This window comes from Xiphias gladius, chromosome 22, assembly GCF_016859285.1.
Source record: "Xiphias gladius isolate SHS-SW01 ecotype Sanya breed wild chromosome 22, ASM1685928v1, whole genome shotgun sequence".
Classification (NCBI taxonomy): domain Eukaryota; kingdom Metazoa; phylum Chordata; class Actinopteri; order Istiophoriformes; family Xiphiidae; genus Xiphias; species Xiphias gladius.
In genome coordinates this window covers 19,434,299-19,454,710 of record NC_053421.1, presented here as the reverse complement: position 1 = coordinate 19,454,710, position 20,412 = coordinate 19,434,299, and the positions used below count along the sequence as shown (strand labels likewise).

General features: G+C 39.3%; 2 protein-coding genes across 3 annotated transcripts; both read right to left on the bottom strand.

The window, feature by feature from the left end:
* Window positions 1-4: 4 nt before the first annotated feature.
* LOC120784115 lies at window positions 5-4,910 on the bottom strand. The gene is made up of 9 exons (XM_040117609.1): window positions 4,557-4,910; window positions 3,404-3,445; window positions 2,913-3,074; window positions 2,689-2,826; window positions 1,496-1,726; window positions 1,298-1,378; window positions 1,022-1,155; window positions 823-890; window positions 5-606 (listed from the first exon to the last, which is right to left on the bottom strand). Exons 2-9 carry the CDS (start codon window positions 3,429-3,431, stop codon window positions 528-530), a joined length of 921 nt encoding a protein of 306 aa, XP_039973543.1. The 5' UTR covers window positions 3,432-3,445; window positions 4,557-4,910; the 3' UTR covers window positions 5-527.
* Window positions 4,911-4,998: 88 nt separating this feature from the next.
* usp5 (ubiquitin specific peptidase 5 (isopeptidase T)) lies at window positions 4,999-19,131 on the bottom strand. Of its 2 annotated transcripts, none has more exons than XM_040117495.1 (20): window positions 18,734-19,131; window positions 18,026-18,154; window positions 17,792-17,858; window positions 17,563-17,690; window positions 15,703-15,848; window positions 15,221-15,405; window positions 14,939-15,033; window positions 13,754-13,947; window positions 13,406-13,477; window positions 12,467-12,554; window positions 12,182-12,307; window positions 11,950-12,103; window positions 10,555-10,717; window positions 10,370-10,458; window positions 9,108-9,293; window positions 8,509-8,652; window positions 8,273-8,415; window positions 6,883-7,030; window positions 6,568-6,652; window positions 4,999-5,944 (listed from the first exon to the last, which is right to left on the bottom strand). In XM_040117495.1, exons 1-20 carry the CDS (start codon window positions 18,839-18,841, stop codon window positions 5,851-5,853), a joined length of 2,544 nt encoding a protein of 847 aa, XP_039973429.1. In that variant the 5' UTR covers window positions 18,842-19,131; the 3' UTR covers window positions 4,999-5,850. The 2 variants fall into 2 exon arrangements, with proteins under 2 accessions (XP_039973429.1, XP_039973430.1); XM_040117496.1 differs by having other exon boundaries at window positions 9,165-9,293; window positions 18,734-19,130.
* Window positions 19,132-20,412: the final 1,281 nt, after the last annotated feature.

Below are 20,412 nucleotides of genomic sequence, written 5' to 3'. Positions count from 1 at the left end.
TAGTTTATTGTCAGAGGAAAAAAGACATACAATTTCAGTACAGCACTCCAATCTTTTCATTTACAACCTTCAGAAATAAAGAGTATACATATACATATATCAAATACACAGAAACACAAGAAAGACCTTTATTTAAATCAGTTGAATGTTATTAAAGATGCAAAGCAATACACTGGAAGTTGACATTGCTGTATGTAGGGATATAGTTAACATTTTAAAATGCTGCATAAATGTAAAAAATAACAACAGACTGTTGCTCTTATCTCTTGCAGTGGAAGGGTCTATTTACATTCAGTTCAATGGTCATATTTGTTGAAAAATTTCCAAGTGCTCACATCATTACATTTGATTTTATTTTCATCAAGAGCATTCAAAAGCCAATTTACAGTCATGCCATTTTCACACTGGGGTTTCTCTTTTGCTTGCTCTCTTTTTCTTTATCTCCATCTACTCTCTTTTCCCTCCCTTTCACTCTCTCTTTCATTTTTTTTCTTTTTCTCTGTCCTTTCTTCCATCTGTCTTTCATGTCACTCCATTAGCAGGGGTGGGAGAGCTGATGGCTTCCCTTTCTGACGTCCTTGCTGTGGTTTTACTGCAGCTGTTGGGCTGTGATAAAGAGAGGAGAGAGGAGAAGTTTTCACACTAATTACGACACAATAACGAAGTGCTCAGTGAAAGGCACAGTGAAGATGAAGGTCAAACAGACATTTATATAAAGTGAAAAGGGTGTATTAGAAAGCATCTCTAAAGTGAACACAGATTACTGGGGAGGCATAAAAGGGATTTTTTTTCACTAGATAGAAGCACGTTAAGAACATTTACCATCTACACTGGCAGTACTGTTTGGGCATGAGTGACTGCTGGCCATTCTTCATCTTCTGTATGTTTTTCTATAAAGGAAAAAAAATACATTATAAGTTTTTTTTGCTTGCTCCAACAAGCCATTCTCCTTCATACCACCTACTGATTTAGATTTGCAGAGCATCACATGAAAATTCCCTAGATGATTTTCATCACTTACCTTCTTTCTTCTGATCCTCTTGCAAAAAACAATGACAGAGACCGTCAGGAGAACCACAACCAGGCAGCCAACTCCAACTAAAACCCACAACCACCAGCTGAGCTGACCAACACTGGGCTCAGTGTCAGTACTGCCTGGTTGAGCAAAGAAAACAGACCGTGGCAGAAAGCAAGGGTAATGAATCAGTGACACATCCAGTGAAGAATCACTTTCAGCAACATGTGGTCACAGTCAGAAGGTTTATGCAAAAAAAAAAAAAACAGAAGCATTACGTACAGTGGAGGCAGGATGTGTCACGGTAGACATTTGAGCCTTGGGTAGGGGTTAGGGATGATATAGGTGTTTTTGAAGCGGGCTCTGAAAAGCAAAAAAAAAACAAACACAGCATATCCTGATTTTCCGGCAGACCACATGGGTAGCTTCTGTACTGGTAAAAAGCATATGCAAGATCTTGGGTAGAAGCTAGTGTCATACCTTTAATTTTGACGTCTAGTTTCTCACTGTACTTCTCCGTGCCATAGGAAAATGTACACTCCCAGGTCCCTTCATCTGTGTAGTTTACATTAAGTTCACCTTTCTTTGACCCCGTGTGTGGACGTCCATCTGGCCTCATCAATTGCACTTCAGAGCCTGGGCTCAGACCTTCTACCTCACATTGGAGCATAACATTGCTGCCCACCTGGAGCTCAAGGGGGCTGGCCGAGACTGACACAGAGTGGGACAACAGACAGGAGAAAGGATAAAGTGAGAATCTCAAAAGAGAAAGGGTAGGGTATGCTGGACAAAGGATTTCATCCAAACCTAGGAACAAGCACACCCATATGACGTAATGGGAAGGGTAAAATGAAAACATATTACACTACGTATTGATTGACAGATGGTAACACTTTTATTTTAATTGTCATAAAAAGCACTTTTCAGCTTGTGGAAATAGTTGTATATTAGTGAGCTAAAGTTTGAGGAATAACCCTGATGATTTCTCAGCTTGGGTTCGGAGACTACAAATTTTCAACAGGAAGCTTGCGAGAAAAAACTGGGGGAAGGGAGTTTTAAAGATGTGGAGGTTTACTAGGTTGAGAGAGATGTTATCAAGTTGTATCAAGGGAAATATAAGACCCAGTGTTTCTGGGGCCTGAGCCAGATTGGACAATAAAATCAGGATATTTTGGCCTCTGCTGCTTCGATATTGGCCATTTTTAAAAAAGAAATATGTCTGTTTCCGAGCCCCCGAACTTTATGAGGTTGCAATAGTAAAATGCGGGAATACTCCTTCAAGGCTTAAAATATAAAAAAACTGTCTGTGTGTGTGTAAGAAGAGATTTGTATTTAATGTTCTTTAATTTTTTTGCATAATATTAGGCTTGAAATTTTTTCAAAAGTTACTTTAATTGATTAGTATATTTGCTGAAGTTATTCTTATTAGTAAAACTCTTTCCTAGGTCACTCCGAAGACTATTACCAAATACTGATGTATTTCTAAATCTATTATTTATCTAATAGGGTGTGAAATTGGTAGAACGTTCACTTAAAACAATACAATGAAAGCCATCAAGGTGACAAGTATTTACTATGCACTCTCTTTTCTCTAATCAACAACTGTAATTGTCCTGATGACGTAAACCCCATGCAATGCTGCAAATACAATGTTCTTCGGATCTGCTGCTGACCTGAGACCACAAGAAGGGTGTGCTTGTGAGAATTTCCGTCCGCGTTACAAGTGAAATCCCCGGCATCTTCTTTCTTCACTCCAGAGATCTCCAGATTCAAGCCATTTATCCTTGACCTTGTGTGAATGGCATCATTTCCTAATGTGGAGAATACATGTAGTATATTAGGCAACAATAGTGATTTTAAAATGATATCTTGTGCTGTTATGTGTTTTTATGACTACCTTTGCGACTGAAGCCCGTCTTCCCATCAACACTAATAATCAGTACATTTCCATGATGCCATGAAAGGCTCCTCTTGTAGTCGTCCATGCCACACTCCAAGATGAGCCTCTGCCCTATTTTTGTGTGGATCACTTTGCCTGCAGCAGAGAGTGTACCCAGCACTAAAGAGAGATGATCACATTCATGAAGCACACTTAATTTAGTATCCTATAATCACAGGTGGATACTACAAACTCTGTGTATTATTCAAAGATTACTTTGCATTGGAGACTCATACAGTGAATATTAAGTTTAAGGACAATTTATCAGGTTGAATTTAGGGAATCTGTAGGCATTTGGGATGAGTATAAAGACAACTACAACTATTTTCCTAGGCAGATTAAAAAAGTCTCGTAAACATAAGGGACATATTTTGGATCTACGTAACTAGCAACTCATTAACCCTTCATTTTAAAATTTTATTTAGTGATTTTTCACAAGTAAAACTCACCAAACCCCAACCACACGATGGTCTTCATTCTTAATGTTGGATCTAAATAACAAACACATATGAACATTTCTGTCAAGACTAAAAAAAAAAAACCAAAACGAATTTAACTCTAGTTCATGGTTTGAAAGCGTTTCAGAGATACCACACACGGCTTCTGTTTGAGATGAGCACTTTGCTAAGAAACATGTGATCCCTAACCACCAACCTCTGTACTTCCTTCCTCTCTCTATCTCTTGTATTATAAAATTTAAACCTGCTTCAGACTTAAAAAAAAAAAAAAACTAAAAAAAAAAACAAATTAGCATGTTTTGGCTCTGATCAATAATAACGGGATCAATAATGCATGTTGACATGCTTTGCTTTAGATCTGTTCCAAAATGTATCTGATCGTGCATCAGAAATAGGAACTCTGTTTACAAAAAAGCAATAATTTTGTCGAGCAGTTTTATTACTAATAGGGAAACTGAATCAAATAAATTCGCAAAAAAATACTGACAAACTATTGATCACTCTTTGTCTCTCTCTCTGCATTCCTTGACGATTCATGATTTTCCAAGGTTTAAGAATTCCTTTCAAGCAAGGTGAAATATTTAAAATTTATTTGAACAGTTTCTCATTTTAATACAACAAATTATTCCTTTTTATTTTGGTTACTTTGGATATACACAATAATTACAATCTGGCAATAATTGATGTGTGACAGAACTATGTCCAAAACTATTCAAAAAGTCTTTTTTAAACATGTTATCAGTATATTTCATGTCACTGACTGAGTAATAAATGTAAACTGAGATCATAAAGCTTCTTTAACCCCTATAATCAGGTATACACATTAAAAAGGTCTGGTGACACGGTTAAGCACATTTTTGTCCTTCCAATCTAAGAAAAAGCATTTCATTTAGGCTCCTACACTTAACAGTTTCAACATTATCTAAATATATATATTTATATACAAAGATATATAGGAATGTAGGAGGAGATATAGGTTGACAGACAATCTACAAAATTTGGAAAGGCAAGTAGCTGCATCCGTCATTAAGGTTGAACTTTAGCACGGAACAAAGGAAAAATGGTTTCAGAACGGTCACACTGAATCTAATAATTATATTTAACAATATAAAATTTGATTTCGTAATTTTGTTTGAGATCTTACCTTAATTTTGCGGCAGTGCAGTGTCTTTTGTGCTGTTAACGAAGGCCAAAATCTTTCCTCTCTGTACTTCACTTCATCGAAATCAAGAGAACAAGGATGCAAAAAATGCAGAAGGCGGAAGACATCTAAAGAGAAACCTGCACTTTGGATAGTTGTGGGGAAATGCAAACCCCAGATCTCTTGGGTTTGCTCTTCATGTTTACGCTTTCTTGCAAACTAGGTCTTTTTTTGTACACAGCGTAGTTTTTAATGTGAGGCTGGGGAACGTTCTGTACATTGGCTTAAAACACTTACTTACAAATAATCTACCCAAACATTAACTTTATAATTATAATGTTAAAATCACAAGATGGAAAAACCAACTAGAGAAGTGAGAGTAGGCTAACTGTCGCAGTAAAACTCCACTCCACTCCACTGTGCATTCATAAAGAAAAAAGCAGAATGACAGAACGACAATTCTTTATTTGTCACAGCAGAAGTAACAAAGGATCTGTTTGCAAAATAAAAACAGAATAAAACAAAAATCACCCAGATATCACCCTCACAAAACTTCTAACAAAAAACAAGTTGATTTTGTGTTTTGACTTTTTTAAGTTTCCTTTTCATAACACACATTTGAGCTGTTATTTATCGCTTGATTTTTTGACATTTCCTCTTATTGTGGATGGTGAACTGTTTTGACTCCCTTGCTGAAACAGGCAGAGGAAGAGGTTGTGCCCGGCTTATGTGGGGACACCAAGCTGCAACCGTCAAATAAAAGAAGAGGGGCTGGAAGCAATAATTTGATGGGGAGGGGCAGTGACTAATGACAGCAGTAGTCAGGACATGGATTAATGGTGACAAGCAAACTTGTTAATAAAGAGTGAATGGACTTAGCAACCAAAGTCCAGGGGGTTGTTCTGTGAAGCGGGTTTTCTGAATTATCTGGATACATTTGCTGCTTAAAACCTGGAACAAGTCTTTTAACAGATCTTAAGTGGTTCTCCGTTTTACTCAGCAAAGCTGTCCTGGTAAATAATTGAACCTGCTCGTTGAACAGGTCCATGGTTTGTAATCAGTGGATCGAAAGATCCCCGCCAACCCCACACTCCACCACCTCATCTGTACATCTGCACCAATTTATTTGACTGTGTATATATGCAATCTGAGAGATTTATTTACACTTTTCTCAGTCGTGAAGCATGCCAGGGCATTTGTAAGAGCTTGGTGGGGTGCGACTATGAATGTTGTCTTGCGTGTTTGTGGTAGCGTCCACATTTCTCATCCCTCACCCCAAGTGTAATGCACCGTTGTCTCATTCAGCTACTCTCCGATAAAAGTAGAGGTATCCCAGGTCTTTGGGAGGTTTCTCTGAAGCACACACCTTCTGATCATTGAAGATGACCCACCTGCGAAACACAGAGAGGATACACAGTTCACAAAGAGTTGTTTGATAAAATCTGCTATTAACAAATAACTAACAGCATAACATCAGAAGACATAATGGTTCTTTCCTGTGTTCAAAGAAGGATCCCCTAGTACAGATATGATCATTTCTATTATCCAAATATGAAATATTTGTTTTCTTCCAAAGTGAATAAAAATGACAAAAACCTCAGTTCTATGACACGTTTATACTTTACAATGTGTTCACATCAGCAGCTGTGCAAAGGTTTATTGTTCAGACCAGACCTGGAATATGGTGCCCCCTGCTGAGGCACCATAAAACCAGCTACTCAATTACATTTCAATATGACTCTTTAAAAGACATATCCCCTGCCACAATGTATAATGAACAACTGGCTGAAGAACAGAAAGCATAGAATTTGTTGGACTGTAACTAATTTGTATTTTGCTGTTTTTGGAAAACGTAAAATATTAATATGAATGTAATTTATTTTCTTTCAGGATCTGATGCTTGCAATGACATTTTTTATTAGTTGTTTCTGACATGTTGAGCCTTTGAAACTGTAAAATACCCCTTAAAGTTAGAAACACGTGTGCAAAAAAACAAAAACAAAACACCACTCACTGCTGATCCTTCTTGATGTGACAGACATAATGGCCACACATTGTGCTCGTCCCCATGTGACTGATGAATGCGAACAGCTCGTACTCTGGATAAAGGAGAGCAAACATTCAATTATGATCATAAAATACATACATCTTATAAAATATGAAATTAATATATGATGGCTGGAAGAAAATTATACTTTAAATAGAAGATGGTAATGCTGTCAACATTTCATGTTTCTGATTACATCTCTGCAACTAATTTCTGAAGACACATTCTGAGGTAATGGTCGCTCTGAATGCCTCCTCTCTCATCCCACTCTCTTGGACTCACTGCCTGCTCCGTCTCGGACACGAGGCCCAGGAGGAGGATCCCTGCCCTCGCTCTCTGCAGCTGAGCGGCCTCCTTCAGACACATCCATGGACTCCAGGTCATCCAGGTGGGAGAAGATCCAGTCCACTGCCCGGTCCAGGACATTACTCTGAGAAACAAACATTAGTTAAGAGTGATATATTATAAGATAACATCAACAAAGGAGGTTTAACACAGATTTAAGCTTTGTGAGGAGCCTGTTTTTATTATACTTTAAGTAAAACATTTTATAAGTTAGAGGGCCAAAGACAGCCAATCCTGTTTCTTAAGAGGCTGACCACCAGATCATAGAAACACTGCAAAATACACTGAATGGACGGTACTACCTTTTGACACATAATGTGGTTTCTGTGTTTATTTTTATTTAGTTGGGTGTTGATACTTTAATTAAACATTTAATGGAATTTTATGAAAGTTCACTCCTATAAGGAACCAAATGTATGAATGTCATAATAATATAACTGTCAACAGCAGTAGTCAACAGTGTAGTTTCTCAGCATAAGAAGAGAAAAAAAAAAACAGAATCGCACTGTGGAAATATTTTATCTGACTCAAAATGAGACTGATGCTGTAGCTAAGGAGGGGACAACAGCTCAGGAAAAACAAAAAACAAAAAGACCCCCCAAAACATTGCTTACCTTGATCATCTGGGATAGACGTCTGACATTCACCCAAACTGGCACCTGCAGCTCTTTGCCTAACTAGTTCACTTGTGCAAAAGTGACACGCCGACAAATAGGTGGCAAACATTTTTCTATATGTAGATCCTGACCTGACCGCCTACTGGTCAAAAACTATATTTAACTAACCTAAATAACTAAGCTAAATTAAGCTTCCACAAGTTTTTTGTCGCTGCTTTAGTAAAAGCTAAAAGCCATACAGAAATTAGTCCGTATGGTCAGTATGGTTAGTCACCGGGTGCTTACTGACAACTTCTGTCCACTACTCTCATTCTTCAGCAGAGCTTTGTCCTATGACACATTGTAATCAGTTCTAATGTTTCTCAGTTCTTAAACTAATTCCCGGCCATTTCATCTTGATATGTAGGTAAAACTGTGGTAGCCGAGGTAAATTATTTTAATCAGAACCACAAAAATTCTACAGATACAGCAAATAAAATCTAAGACATTAGTGATTGGGGGATAGCTTAGCTTAATGCAACTTTAAGTGAAATCATGCTACTGATTTTAACACTGGGTAGTGTCTCCAAGAATTATGAAAACTTGGCTACATCACTGTCTGAATTAGAAGAGTGCAGCTGTGCCTGTATTGGCACAGTTCTACTTTTAGCCTAGAGGCCTGTGAAATTAGTCAAATCCCAATCTCTAGCTGGACTGAGTTCAATTCTAACCGTGGCTCGAAGTGCTTTGGTTGCCTGGTCTCGGCTGAAGCCCATGGAGACGATGGTTGCCAGGTGCTCCTCTGAGAGGCTCTCGGTGGGAGTGGTCCCAGGGCCAGAGCTGCAGCCTGGCAACACCAGGGGGGCCGAGAAGTCTGTAGCCGATCAGAAAGAGGAGAACATGAAGACTGAGTGTAGAAGTCAGGCTGATGATTTGCTTTTTGGTGAATTCCCACTGCTCTACACACCTGGGTCATCCATATGGCCCATGATCCAATTCATGGCAGCATCTATTCCAGTGTTCCCAGTGTAGTACACTGCTTTCCTGCAGGCTTCCAGTGGAAATCCCATTTCACATAACTGGGACACAGTGGAGTCATCAAGGACTGGGGCTGAGTGTGTGTCGAGAGGAAAGAGTTGAATTACTTGGATGCACTTAGTGGAAAATGCATTCCACATTGTTTGTGTGCTAGTTTTCATGTTTTGTGAAAATACTGATTAATTACAAAGGGAAGAGCATTGCTGTTCTACTTTTTCTTGTGGTCTGAGCACTTCCTTATTAACCATGGTTTAAAAAAAATTGACAAAAGGCAAAATGGGATAAAGAAAATAATATACAGAAACATCAACTCATATGCTCGAAAAACAGAACAATTAAAATATGGCTTCTTTAATCTAAAATGTAACTCAAATCACCTCACATGATGCAAAAGTAAACAAATAATAAGGCAACAGAAGGACTCGTGAAAACAGAAAAGGCAGAATAGAAGAAAATGAGGAAACAAGGGTAGACAAATAAGTGTCACAGAAGAAGAATGAAAAGAGCAGAAATGACAGAGAGACTGACACAGCAGTGGGGAGTAGAGCGAGTCGTCCTCCTCGTTGCCATGGGAACCCAGGATACCTTTAACCTCCACATCTGGGGTCATGAGTGGGGGTGGGGCCACCTCTGGTAGAAGCTCCTCTCCTGGCTGCTGGCCGGTTGCGCGTAGTGCACTCAGGTCCAGAGTATCAGGAACGTCGATACTTACATCTGTATGGTTGGGGGGAATCACATGGCTACTTTTAATTTCACTATAGTCCAAATGTTTTCCACAGTTGACATATGGAATATTATAAGCAAGGCAAGGGCAAAGAGGAAACATTTGGTATGAAACAAGTTCATTGTTTTCCTTTATAAAGTTATTTCAGGCTACACTTATAAACTCAACACTGCTCACACATACAGACTCCAACACTGACGATCTTACAGGATGGCTTCCATTGCGAGCTGGAGCCTAAAAAAGATGCTGGTGCCACCTAGCATTGCTCATAGACTTAACAGTCACCCAATGGCACAATGTGGGGAAGTTAAGTCCAACTTTATGCAAATTACCTTTGACATTCAGAAGCAACAACCTGGAGACTACCATTCGCACTTGCACTTGATTTCTACAGGAAATGAAATCAAGAGTGGTTTTCTATACCACCCAACTACATAAAATTATCATCATCGTCATCAACGGCTTCCCCATTCTCTGCAATATAACTTTAACGAGCTACTAGGACTTGAATAAGAAAAACTGTGTGTGGAAATCAACTCATTTTTCGCATGCCAGTATAGTGGCGATAGGGGAAAATTCAATTGGAGAAGAGTATGTAAATTACCATCTGAACACTAAACACACCAGGGCTTGTGAGAAGCAACAGAGCGCCTGTCACTTTGACTCCATATGTGTTAATCGGGGGGGGGGTCCAATGCCCACTTATCAAACTTAAATTTCTTAAGGCTAATGTTGCTAATTTTAAGCATCAGTACTCTTGTTCTGATTACTTACACTGATTAGCATGGATGTAGAGCAGTGATTAAAGTTGTTGCTTGGAACAATGTAGGAGGTGCTCTAGTATTTATTGTAGTGGCCACAGTAAAAAATGTGATAAATGACAGTGAGCCTCTATAACAAGAATTTCTGTATATTTTTTAAACAGTTTTAATACTTCTCCAGACCCTCAAGACTATACTGTGGCCTAGTTTGTCTCAATGACCAGAATTCAAACTCTGTCAGGAATACACCGATGTATGTACAGTAAGAAAAATAATTTAATTTCATTAATAATATCTTTGCTCACCCAGTTTCTTGGGCACCCAGTCAAGGCCAAAGGTAAACTTCTTAATCTGGATAACCAGGTGGTCAGGGAAAGAGGCAAAGCGGGTTGTTCTAACAAATGAGACAAAAGCTGATATTAATAAATACATCTTAAAATTTGTTCCAATCAATCTCTTTCAGTATGTGGATGGCTGTCTCTCCTCATACTTGGTGGCAGTAGTCTTGGCCTGCACAGCCGAGCTCCAGAAGTCTGTGAGGATCTCTGGCTCACTAAGGGCCGCCATGCAAGCTGTGAAGGGGATTTGTGCACGCACTGTAGGGGCTGATGAGTCCCCCTCCTCACGCAGGCGCTCTGCCTCCTGAAGCTCTTCTATTACAGAAATATGTGAATCGTTGAAAAACAATTTATAAGAGCTTGCACAACAAGTTCTGTGAAAACACATCAAACCACAAAATTGTTCAAAAAGTATTAACATAACACAGGAAACAAAGCATATGAATGTGTCTATAGATATAGGATGATGAGGATTTTTTTTTTTTTACACAAGGGATCAAGTTTCACTCATACTGAACCCTTATCTAAACACTTTATTGTTTCATCACGAAAAAGACATAACACTTCAGAGTTATACTGAAATTTGCCAGACGGAAAAATCAGCTCATATTATCTTACTGTAGATATATAAGAGATAAGAGGATATAGCAGTATGTCAGCTGATTTTTATCACTGCAGTACAGAAATACTAAAGATATGTTTGAGGTAATTCAGATAGTGTCTCCATTATGTTGTTTGTTCAAACCAAAACAACTAACATTTTTCTAATTGTAAAATGCTCTATTCAGTACATATCTTGGCCAAAACTCTTTAATGACTGATTTAAGCTATCCTTACCAAAAATGTTCATATTGTGTGTTTATGTTAAGCAAAATATTCTGGATATATATAAACTCTCAAATATCAATATTGGCATCATCCTCAAAAATCCAGTATTGGTCGTGCTATACCTCAAATAGTATCATTTCTTACTTTTTATAGCTGATTAACCATTTCAACAAAGTTGGGCTAGTTAATAATTTGACTCTTAGGCTCTCTACACATGATCAGTGGCAGAATGATTTAGCACTGGCATGAGCAACTGCTTTCCTGTGGAGAAAGTGAGAAAGGGATGCTGAACCTGGTCATAGTACTACCTTGGGTATTAAGTGCCATTTGGAATTAATGCTTTGTTGCTGCATCCAAACTCCAGTCATTTTCAAGTTTGACATTTTTGGTCATGACCTTTCAATGTCCAACAAATGAGAGGACAACTGTCCATGATGTATCCTGAAAGTGATCCCTTCAATGGTCATTTCTTATCAGCACGATAACTGATTTCTTTATCAAACTGAGAATTAAACTAAAATTCATAATTCAAAAATAATCTTTACTAGGCCTGTTGTATCGTTTTTTTTTTATTTCTTGGCGTCTCCCTGCTATCTGGCGCATGTTGGTGATGTAAACCAATGCTACCCTTGCTTCTACCCTGTGATCTGCGCCCCACCATGCAGTGGGGATAGCTCTTTATATTTAGATCTGGAGAGTGTTTCCCGTCAGCCCATTACCTGTGTTGGTAGCCTGGTCCATGGGCACAGGCAGCTGAACAATGTAATCTACCCGCTGCGTGTACTTGGCTTTCTGTGATTGCTGACACACAATCCTCTCCTCCACCAGGAACCTGAAGGCTTCAGATGGGTTGGGACCAGAGCGACAGTTTCTCTGTGGGTAAAAAGAAATTATTATATAGGAGAAAAGCTGGGGATCGAAAAGAGAAGCAGAGTCAGAGTGTTACTTTACCTCCACCATGTTTATGAAGTGCAATAAAAACTCCTGAGCATCCTGTTGTCGATTGGTGGAGAACTCTGGGTGGCCCCGTCCAACAAGTGCTTTAAACATCTGTGGTGCTATGCCAATTTGGTCTCCCTGTAAACAAAACATTAACAGTCTTGATTTGTCAATGGTGTGAGGTAATATTAGGTAGACCAGATTCTCAATCATTTCTCAGAGTAAATTGCAAATGTGTTATGAATATCTGTTAAAACTAAGACTTTGTAAATTCACTGTGACTGTGTTTCCTCTTACCCTGGGTTCAGATGCACCGTTTTCATCTCCAGGGTCTGGTGCTGGTTTGGAATACTCTCCTGACAACAGACCATAGCCGAGCTTGGCTCTGTGATAAACAAACAAATCTGACATCACTGCACATCCAACAATATACCAGTGTCTCACACAGGAGGAGAATTTGGATATCGGCCTGGATGTATTTTTGGCTAATGTCTAATCAGAGAGAAGACTTTCTTATCTTGGGTGGGAATAAAACATTTTTTTTTTTTTTTTTAAGTGAAAACATAAAATTACCGTGTAAAATAAGTTACTGCACTATACCTGACTGTAGTGGGATATTAAACATCAATGACAGGTAAAAAGTGTCAAGTTACATGGGCAATGTAGACCACACCAGACTAAGGTTTCACTTTTGTTTTCACAATGAGAACCTGTTTGTTTAGATTAGACACAGTAGAAGCAAAGCTCTTTTCTCCTCAAACAGCAGAGAGCTAAAGTGACACAAGGCCAAGTGTCAGTATAACTCTGTCTAAACCCTACCAATATCAACAGAACATTTCAATTGAGGAGGATAAAAACAAAAAACACATTTGAAAATAACTGTTCAACATAACATGAACGTAACTGGCTGGAGAAAAATGAGTCTGCAATCGGCTTTGTGGCTAACAGCTGGCACACTATGAGTATGCCTGTGTGATTTTATGTGAATGCTTTCTTTTATCTACTATGCATGATGAAAACATTTTCAATACAAAATTGGAAAAGAGGGCAAGATGTGTGTGTGAATGCATGTGTGCGGAAACTGTGCTATAGGAAAAGAAGCATGTAAAAGAAGCACCCTGGATTTTCTAATATGTAATTAAACACTGTGCTCACTGAGGAGTGTTTGCGGACATTATAAAGGTAAGAAAAGAGCTTGTCATATTAAATAAACAGACATTATGGATGGACACTCACACTTGGGTTTTGAAATCCTGGGTGGGGTCACTTGGAGCATCATCAATGATCTTGTCAATGTTAGAAACGTATCTGGAGGGCATAAATATTAAATGGGTATGAAACTAATTCTTAGCACTCAGTATCTCACTGTTAAAGCTGGACTGAAATGTTTCAAAGTTTAGAGGAATATCCAAGAAATTAGAATTAGCTAATTCACCTCTAACTGCTCTAATGATCAACATGATAGCAACATTTTCACTGTCTGCCATAAGGATTAACATTGTTCTTTCCTACTGAAAGTGACATGGTCAACATAACCAACGAAGGACAGGAGGGTGGGGGCTATGAGAAAAATAGAGTACTGACTTGCTCTGGAAGTCTGGAACAGTGAAGAGCACTTGCATGACAGAGTTGAGGTAGCAGCTGTTGCCCAGGTTCTTCATGCCAGTCAGGCCGGGGCCAAACAGGGGACGTAGAGTGGTCCCCGACTCCTGGATCACCTCCCACTCCCCCACACGCTGGTTCACAGCAATCTCAAGCTCTGTCATCGTCCTCTCAGTCTGAGAGCAGAGAAGTCAAAGGTATAAGGGAATGAAGGATGAAAGGTATAAGCAAATGAAATTCTTTGTTGCAGCTTTCACACATACAATACATTTTGAGAATGAGAAAGATTAGCCAATATGAAGTAGTAATGACAGCAAACAGACAAGCAAGAAACTACAAAACACATCATCAGTCCTGCACTTTGTATTCTGCTCCATTGTAGCACATTTCCTCCACCTCCTATATGTGCAACATCATTAAGTGTGTGCAGCAATACATTACCGAGACAAGAAACAACATTATAGTACAAAGTGAGCGGTACAGAGTTCATAGACTTTGACAACTGTGTATTCTACGCTCAGCTTAAGTGGTGACGCAGGGGGCAAAGAAATTAATGGCAACAGGAAATCAGAGAGGAAACAGGTGTGGAGGAAAATATCTGAAATTTGGGAAAGTAGGTGGATATGATGATGGGTATGCCGTCAAAGTCAAGCACACAAGGAGGATATGACTGTATTATCATAGTCCATCAGTAATAATAGTATAACAATACTTTAATAATACATTATATATATTAACAGTGCGCTGCCAAGAAAAAATAATCAAGAGAACATGAGAGAAAAGTTTGCCAGTTGTTAATAATATGAATTTTCTGTGGTATTAATTTTTTAAGCGCTACTGGCTGTCTAACACTGCAGCTGAATTTTAGACCCTTTAGTAATACCAAGTAATCAATGGCGGCTCTATGAGACAGAGCCAGCCATGACTGTCTGGATGTCTGCCAACTGGAAAATCCAATATCTCTGACTAAATTTATAACACTCCAATTGTAAAGCAGAGGTCTGGGGCAATACTCCCATCTATAAGAACTTGATCCAATGTTGAACATAGTAAACCAGTAGGAAAAATTGGCAGGTTTGATATTTAGAATGGTCAATGAGGGAAAAATAAAACAAAACAATATACTCTGCTTCCACTCAAAACAGCAGAAACACTGCAAGAACTTGCCTTCTCCATGGTCATCATGTCAATGCCAAAGTGAGCTAGGTGATCTGGTAACTTGGAATCCAGTACCATGTCATCCTCATCATAGGAATACACATCTGGACATACAAAACAGTGGTGGCAATCAAGGGCAATGAAGCACTAAGCTTCAGACAAATGGACATTCTCTATACAGCTCAACAATTTCTATTGATGGAGACTCACCAGATCCAACATACTATGTCCTCGACATTTAACATTTTTACCACAGGGAAAAAAAAAAAATTAGCCATGCCATTTGCTTACCTGCTCCATCTGGAGTGATGGTACCGAGTTTGACAGCAAGTGGGTATCCTGTCTCCTGGAAGTGAAGAAGGGCATGGTTGTTGCCCCCAGAGCCATCAAAATACCTGCGACCACACAGTACTTTGCCGTCCGTCAGGTTCATCCAAATATTTTCCTGGAGGTCACACACCTCACACCGCCAGCCACTAAGATGTAGAAAAGAAAAGTAAAAAACAAAAACAAAAAAAACACTCCTGCAATAGTGGGTCAATGGATCCTAAATGCAAATGTGGTTTGGCCTGGACAATCTCTTCCCTGCATTTACACTACTGCGACTACTTGGGGTGTCACAGTATGTAGACACAGCTATTGTATTTGCAGTTTGCATATTCTTTTATCTTTTCTGAGTCAAATATAGGAGCAGTTTTGTTTATGAAGTCACTAATCTATAAGGAACTGCATGGTAGGTTTATTTTAGGAGGAGTTATGACCCCATGTCTCACCTGGGAGGGATCTTTACTCCGTTGTCTAGCTGTTTAAGGTCAGCGGCATGCCTCGACTCCTGTCTCACCTCTCCATCCCATTGTTGAACTTGTAAGGTATGAGACACTGAGTCAGCTGCCATGATACCCGCCATTGACAGGGACACCTTAAGGGACAGCAAATGAATCAACAAGACCAAATTAGACCTGACTAGCACCTCATGATGAAACTTCTGAACTACTTGATTACTGAGGATAACAAAGTTTATTACACATATGTCCCTATGTTTCCCTATGTTCTAGCATTAAGGGACATACAGACGGGTGAAAAATTAAAGGAAAAACCTGACTAATGAGTGGAGAAACATAACAAATGCTGATGCTTCCACGCAGGTGTACTGCTTGGTACAATTAAGACATTAACATCCTATCATGCTCGTTGGCATGTATAAACATGCTGAGCAGGCGCAGCTGATTCTGATTTTGTATCAAGATGGCAAAAGGGAAAAGATCTAACTGACTTTGAAAGAGGCTTCCTTGTGGGGACCCAGATGCCAGGAGCTTCGGTCACAAACAGTGCTGGACTAGCTAGTGTTTCAATAGGAACAGCGACTAAAGTGACAACTGCATTTAGATCTATGGGAAAAACATTAATAAACAGGGTCGGAAACTGTTGTCAGACGCGCACATCTGAAGACCGTGATGCTCGTGCATTAGAGCGATATCTAAGGAAAAACAGAAGCGCAACTCTTCTTCAGGTGACTGAGAATGTCAGTGCAGGATTTCATCAGACTGTGTCAGCAAAAACAGTCCACTGACAGTTACATAGAGAGGGATATTATAGTAGGGTTGCACTGCATAAACCCCTCATTACAAACATGAATACACATTTGGGAAGTCAGTGGTGCAAAAACTTTATGCACTGGTCTACAGAGATGTGGAAAAAAGTGACATGGTCAGATGAGTCAGTCTCCACCATATTCTCGACAAGTAGGCGAGAGCATGTGTGGTGTACAACACTCAGGCCTGAATGCCTGATCCCTACAGTGAGGTGATCTGGTTATGTTATGCTGTGGGGGGGCATTTTGTTGTCATGGTTTGGGTCCACTTGTCTCCTTGGAGGGAAGGGTCACTACAAATGAATACAAAGTTGTTCTTAGTGATCTCCTTTATCCTGTGTCAAAAACGTTTCTATCCTGATGGGAGTGGTCTCTTCCAGGATGCCAATGCCCCCATCCATAGGGCACAAGGGGCCACTGAATGGTAGTGACCCCTTGTGGTAGTGGAGTATGAAAATTATGTGAATCATATGCTATGGCCTTCACTGTCACCAGATCTGAACCCAACAGAACACCTATGGGAGATTCTGGTACGACGTATTAGACAGCACTCTCCACAACCAGCTTCAAAACACCAAATGAGGGAATATCTTTTGGAAGAATGGTGCCCATTCCTGCAGGAGAGTTCCAGAGTCTTGTAGAATCTATGCTACTGAAGCTGTTCTCACGGCACGTGGTGGCCCAACTCCTTACTAAGACACTTTATGTTGGTTTTTCCTTTAGTTTATTACCACGCTGCATCTACAATATATTGCATGAAGACTACCTTGTCGAAAATCTGCGAGGATTCCCTATGTTTGCAGCAAGCCTCTGTGTTATGTTCTTGTACTGATGAGAGCTATCACTACATATTTTTATTATTATTTATTTGTTTATTTTTTTACCATTTTTTATTTTATGATAATGTGATGTTTGGTACTTTGAAACTGTACTGGTTTCAAATCTAATTTGTAAAGTACTATATTGCCATTTTGATGACCCTGAGAAAGCCTTTACAAAATGATAACATTTCTCTTGCCAGGAAAGACACAAAATATCTCACCCGCTCTCTCACAACATCTGGCATGGTAGTAAGGTCCTCTGATGTCACTTCCTGTCTGTCAGGTAAAATGACCACCTTTACATCCTCCTCATACTGCTCCTGCTCGACATCAAAACCTCCTTCAATCCCTGGACAAACCAGAAACAAGAGGGGAGGTAGACAAAGGTCAGCCTCAAAAGAGGAGAGCTGGATATAATGTGTTTGTATAAATGCTCTTTCATGCATTCACCTATGGCCAATCTGGTGGGCTTTTTCTTAGGCGGGTGTCCAGATCCAGAGTTATTGTCATCTTCCTTCTGTAAGAATAACATAGAATGTCAGTGGGTGTTGAGACTTGGTCACTAGATATGGAAAACTGTGATGCTGATAATGTCAAATGTAATTTAGATAAGTGCCAATGGGGGATGGGGAATTGACCACTGTCTTAAGGAAAGTAAATCATAAAGTAGAATTAAATGTCCACCTTAGCCTTACGAGTCCGGGTGATGTGCAAGTAAGCCCTCTGGCCAGATCGAGCGTTGTGTCTCTCCACATACTGACTCCCAAAGCCCAGGAAACTGTTCATGCACACATACAGGCCTCCTTCACTCTCCTGTAAAGACGACACGGGCAATATTAAATGTTACAACCTGTCCTTATCTCACTCCATCGTGAAATTACACTTGGTTGTTAAAGTTGTACGTATTGTGGGTGCCAAAAATGTCAAAGCATCAGCTGTTGCATTTTAGCCGACTAGCTCCACAATCAACCTGCTAACGCTTGCAAGTCAGCTCAGCGCTGGTTTAATGCTATCTAAATCCACCAGAAACTTCAAATGTCAAGACTGAAATATTATGGGCTAAAAAGCAGGAACAGTCCTGCAACAGTTGTGCCCATGAAACCACTAAGGCAGCTGGCTAGCTAGTTTGACAGCATACCCAGTTACACTAACATAGCTAGGAAACAAGCTAGAGCAGCTAAGTTTCCATTACAGTGCATTATTAGCTTAGCTTGACGCTAGCTTGCTAGTTAGTTGAAACATGAAAACCTAGGAAGCCAATACGTTAAAGTAGAACAACGCTGACATAATGTTAAATTAGATAAAAATAAGAGGTAGTGGGAGGGAGAGAGAGAAAAGAAGCAACACTGTTTGTTAGCTGACGTTATGATTTGGAAAGGGAAGATGGCTCACCGGCGAGGAAAATGACAAGGCGCATTCGTCTTTGTGGACTCGGTCCCCGGGCTTCGGAACCCGAATTGTGGACAAAACCGACATCAAAACCTCACCAACATCCGCCATGACAAGCTAGCTAGTTCTGCCTTTCAGTGGGACCCTTGCTACTCTGAGTTTGCACCCCCAGCCTCTCGATTCCCCGGCTCGGAAGAGTGTCCGTTGTCTAGCCCGTCTTCTGATGTCTGTGTTCGGCTGAATGAATCATGAGATGCTGCCTTGTGTTGAGCGAAGGCCGAACGAACTGTGTTGCCCGCACGCCGACGGGCTGCGGCTCGGTACCGTAATCTGCAGAATATCTGCACCTGTCGTGATGTTGCAGCGCAGTACATTGACATTACCGTTGCATCTATCTAAGCTAAGTCATGGGTTAAAAGTCTGTCCACATGTGAGGGACTGATTGATTGATAAATTAGTGATTGACTTGTTCGCCAGCAGTGGTGGAATGAAACTAAGTACATTTACTAAAGTACTTTTTTTTTCAGACATTTGTATTTCACGAGTATTTCCACTTTATGCCCCTTTATAATTCTTCTCCACTACAGAGGGTATTATTCAAATGTATTTGTAATAATTTTGAGGTTTGGACTCTTGGTTAGACAAGTCAATAATCGTGAAGGTGCCACTTTGGGCTCTGGGAAATGGTGAGGGGCATTTCTCACTCTTTTCCGAAATTTTAAAAAACCAAACAATCATTTCAGAAAACGGTCGGCAGATTGATCCATGCTGAAAATAACCATTAGTTACAGTCCTGCATAAAATAGTTAAAGACCAGCTGCACCTCAACCAGCTACAACAGCAAAATCCTTCTTTTACCTTAATGGACAAGAAATAATAATCTGTTGATAAACTATATAGTAATATAACACTCACAGGAGCCATTTTTTTCAGTGAGTACTTTTACTTTTAAATACTAAATGAAAGTGCATTTCCCTGATTGTATTAACATACGTTCACTTAAGGAACTTTTTCAGTGCAGGACTTTTACTTGTAACAGAATACTTAGTATTAGTACTTTCATTTTATACAGGCTCTGAATACTTCCTCCTCCACTATTTACCAGACAATGGATAATTATTCATTTTGGCTGAAAACTTATACAATATATATAATAATATGCTATTTTTTATGCATTTCCCAGTGGCTATCTACAATTTGTAGGGTATTTTTATTTCATAGAGACTAATATTTTTATCTCTATGCAAATTTTCATTGGAGATGTTGATATTCACAAAAAAAACAAAACAAAAAAACAACTGTGCAGTAACAGACATTTAAAGAAGTATCCTTCAGGGATTTTACATAGAATTTACCATGTAAAAGAAGTGTTGGGAATATTTAGGCAATATATATATATTGCTTGAGATTTTTGTGTATCTGATTTGATGTTGTATCTTGTGGTTAGTGGGATGGATGTCAATATGTCCTATATTCGGTTGCTGATCATTCTTGGTAAATTTCATATCCACAAATCTAAATGGACTGGCTGCAAACCCCGCTTTTTATTGTTTATTTGTTGGACTCACGCATTATGGCACCTCATTTAAAGATGTGAAAAAGAAAAAAAGTTAAGAGACTTTCAGTATTTTAAATGAACATTATTTAATTTGGGCTTTAAAATGAATGCCATGAATGGGCTT

Coding starts and splice junctions, on each gene's coding strand:
- LOC120784115 (XM_040117609.1), bottom strand. CDS start 3,431: ATGAAGACCATCGTGTGGTTGGGGTTTG. Junction 1,727..2,688: donor CACCCTTCTTGTGGTCTCAG/GTCAGCAGCAGA, acceptor ACTCTGTGTCAG/TCTCGGCCAGCCCCCTTGAG. Junction 891..1,021: donor AGAGGATCAGAAGAAAGAAG/GTAAGTGATGAA, acceptor TTTCCTTTATAG/AAAAACATACAGAAGATGAA.
- usp5 (XM_040117495.1), bottom strand. CDS start 18,841: ATGGCGGATGTTGGTGAGGTTTTGATGTCGGTTTTGTCCACAATTCGG. Junction 15,849..17,562: donor CAGATGTTGTGAGAGAGCGG/GTGAGATATTTT, acceptor CTGTCCCTTAAG/GTGTCCCTGTCAATGGCGGG. Junction 8,653..9,107: donor GCTCTACTCCCCACTGCTGT/GTCAGTCTCTCT, acceptor ACACACACTCAG/CCCCAGTCCTTGATGACTCC.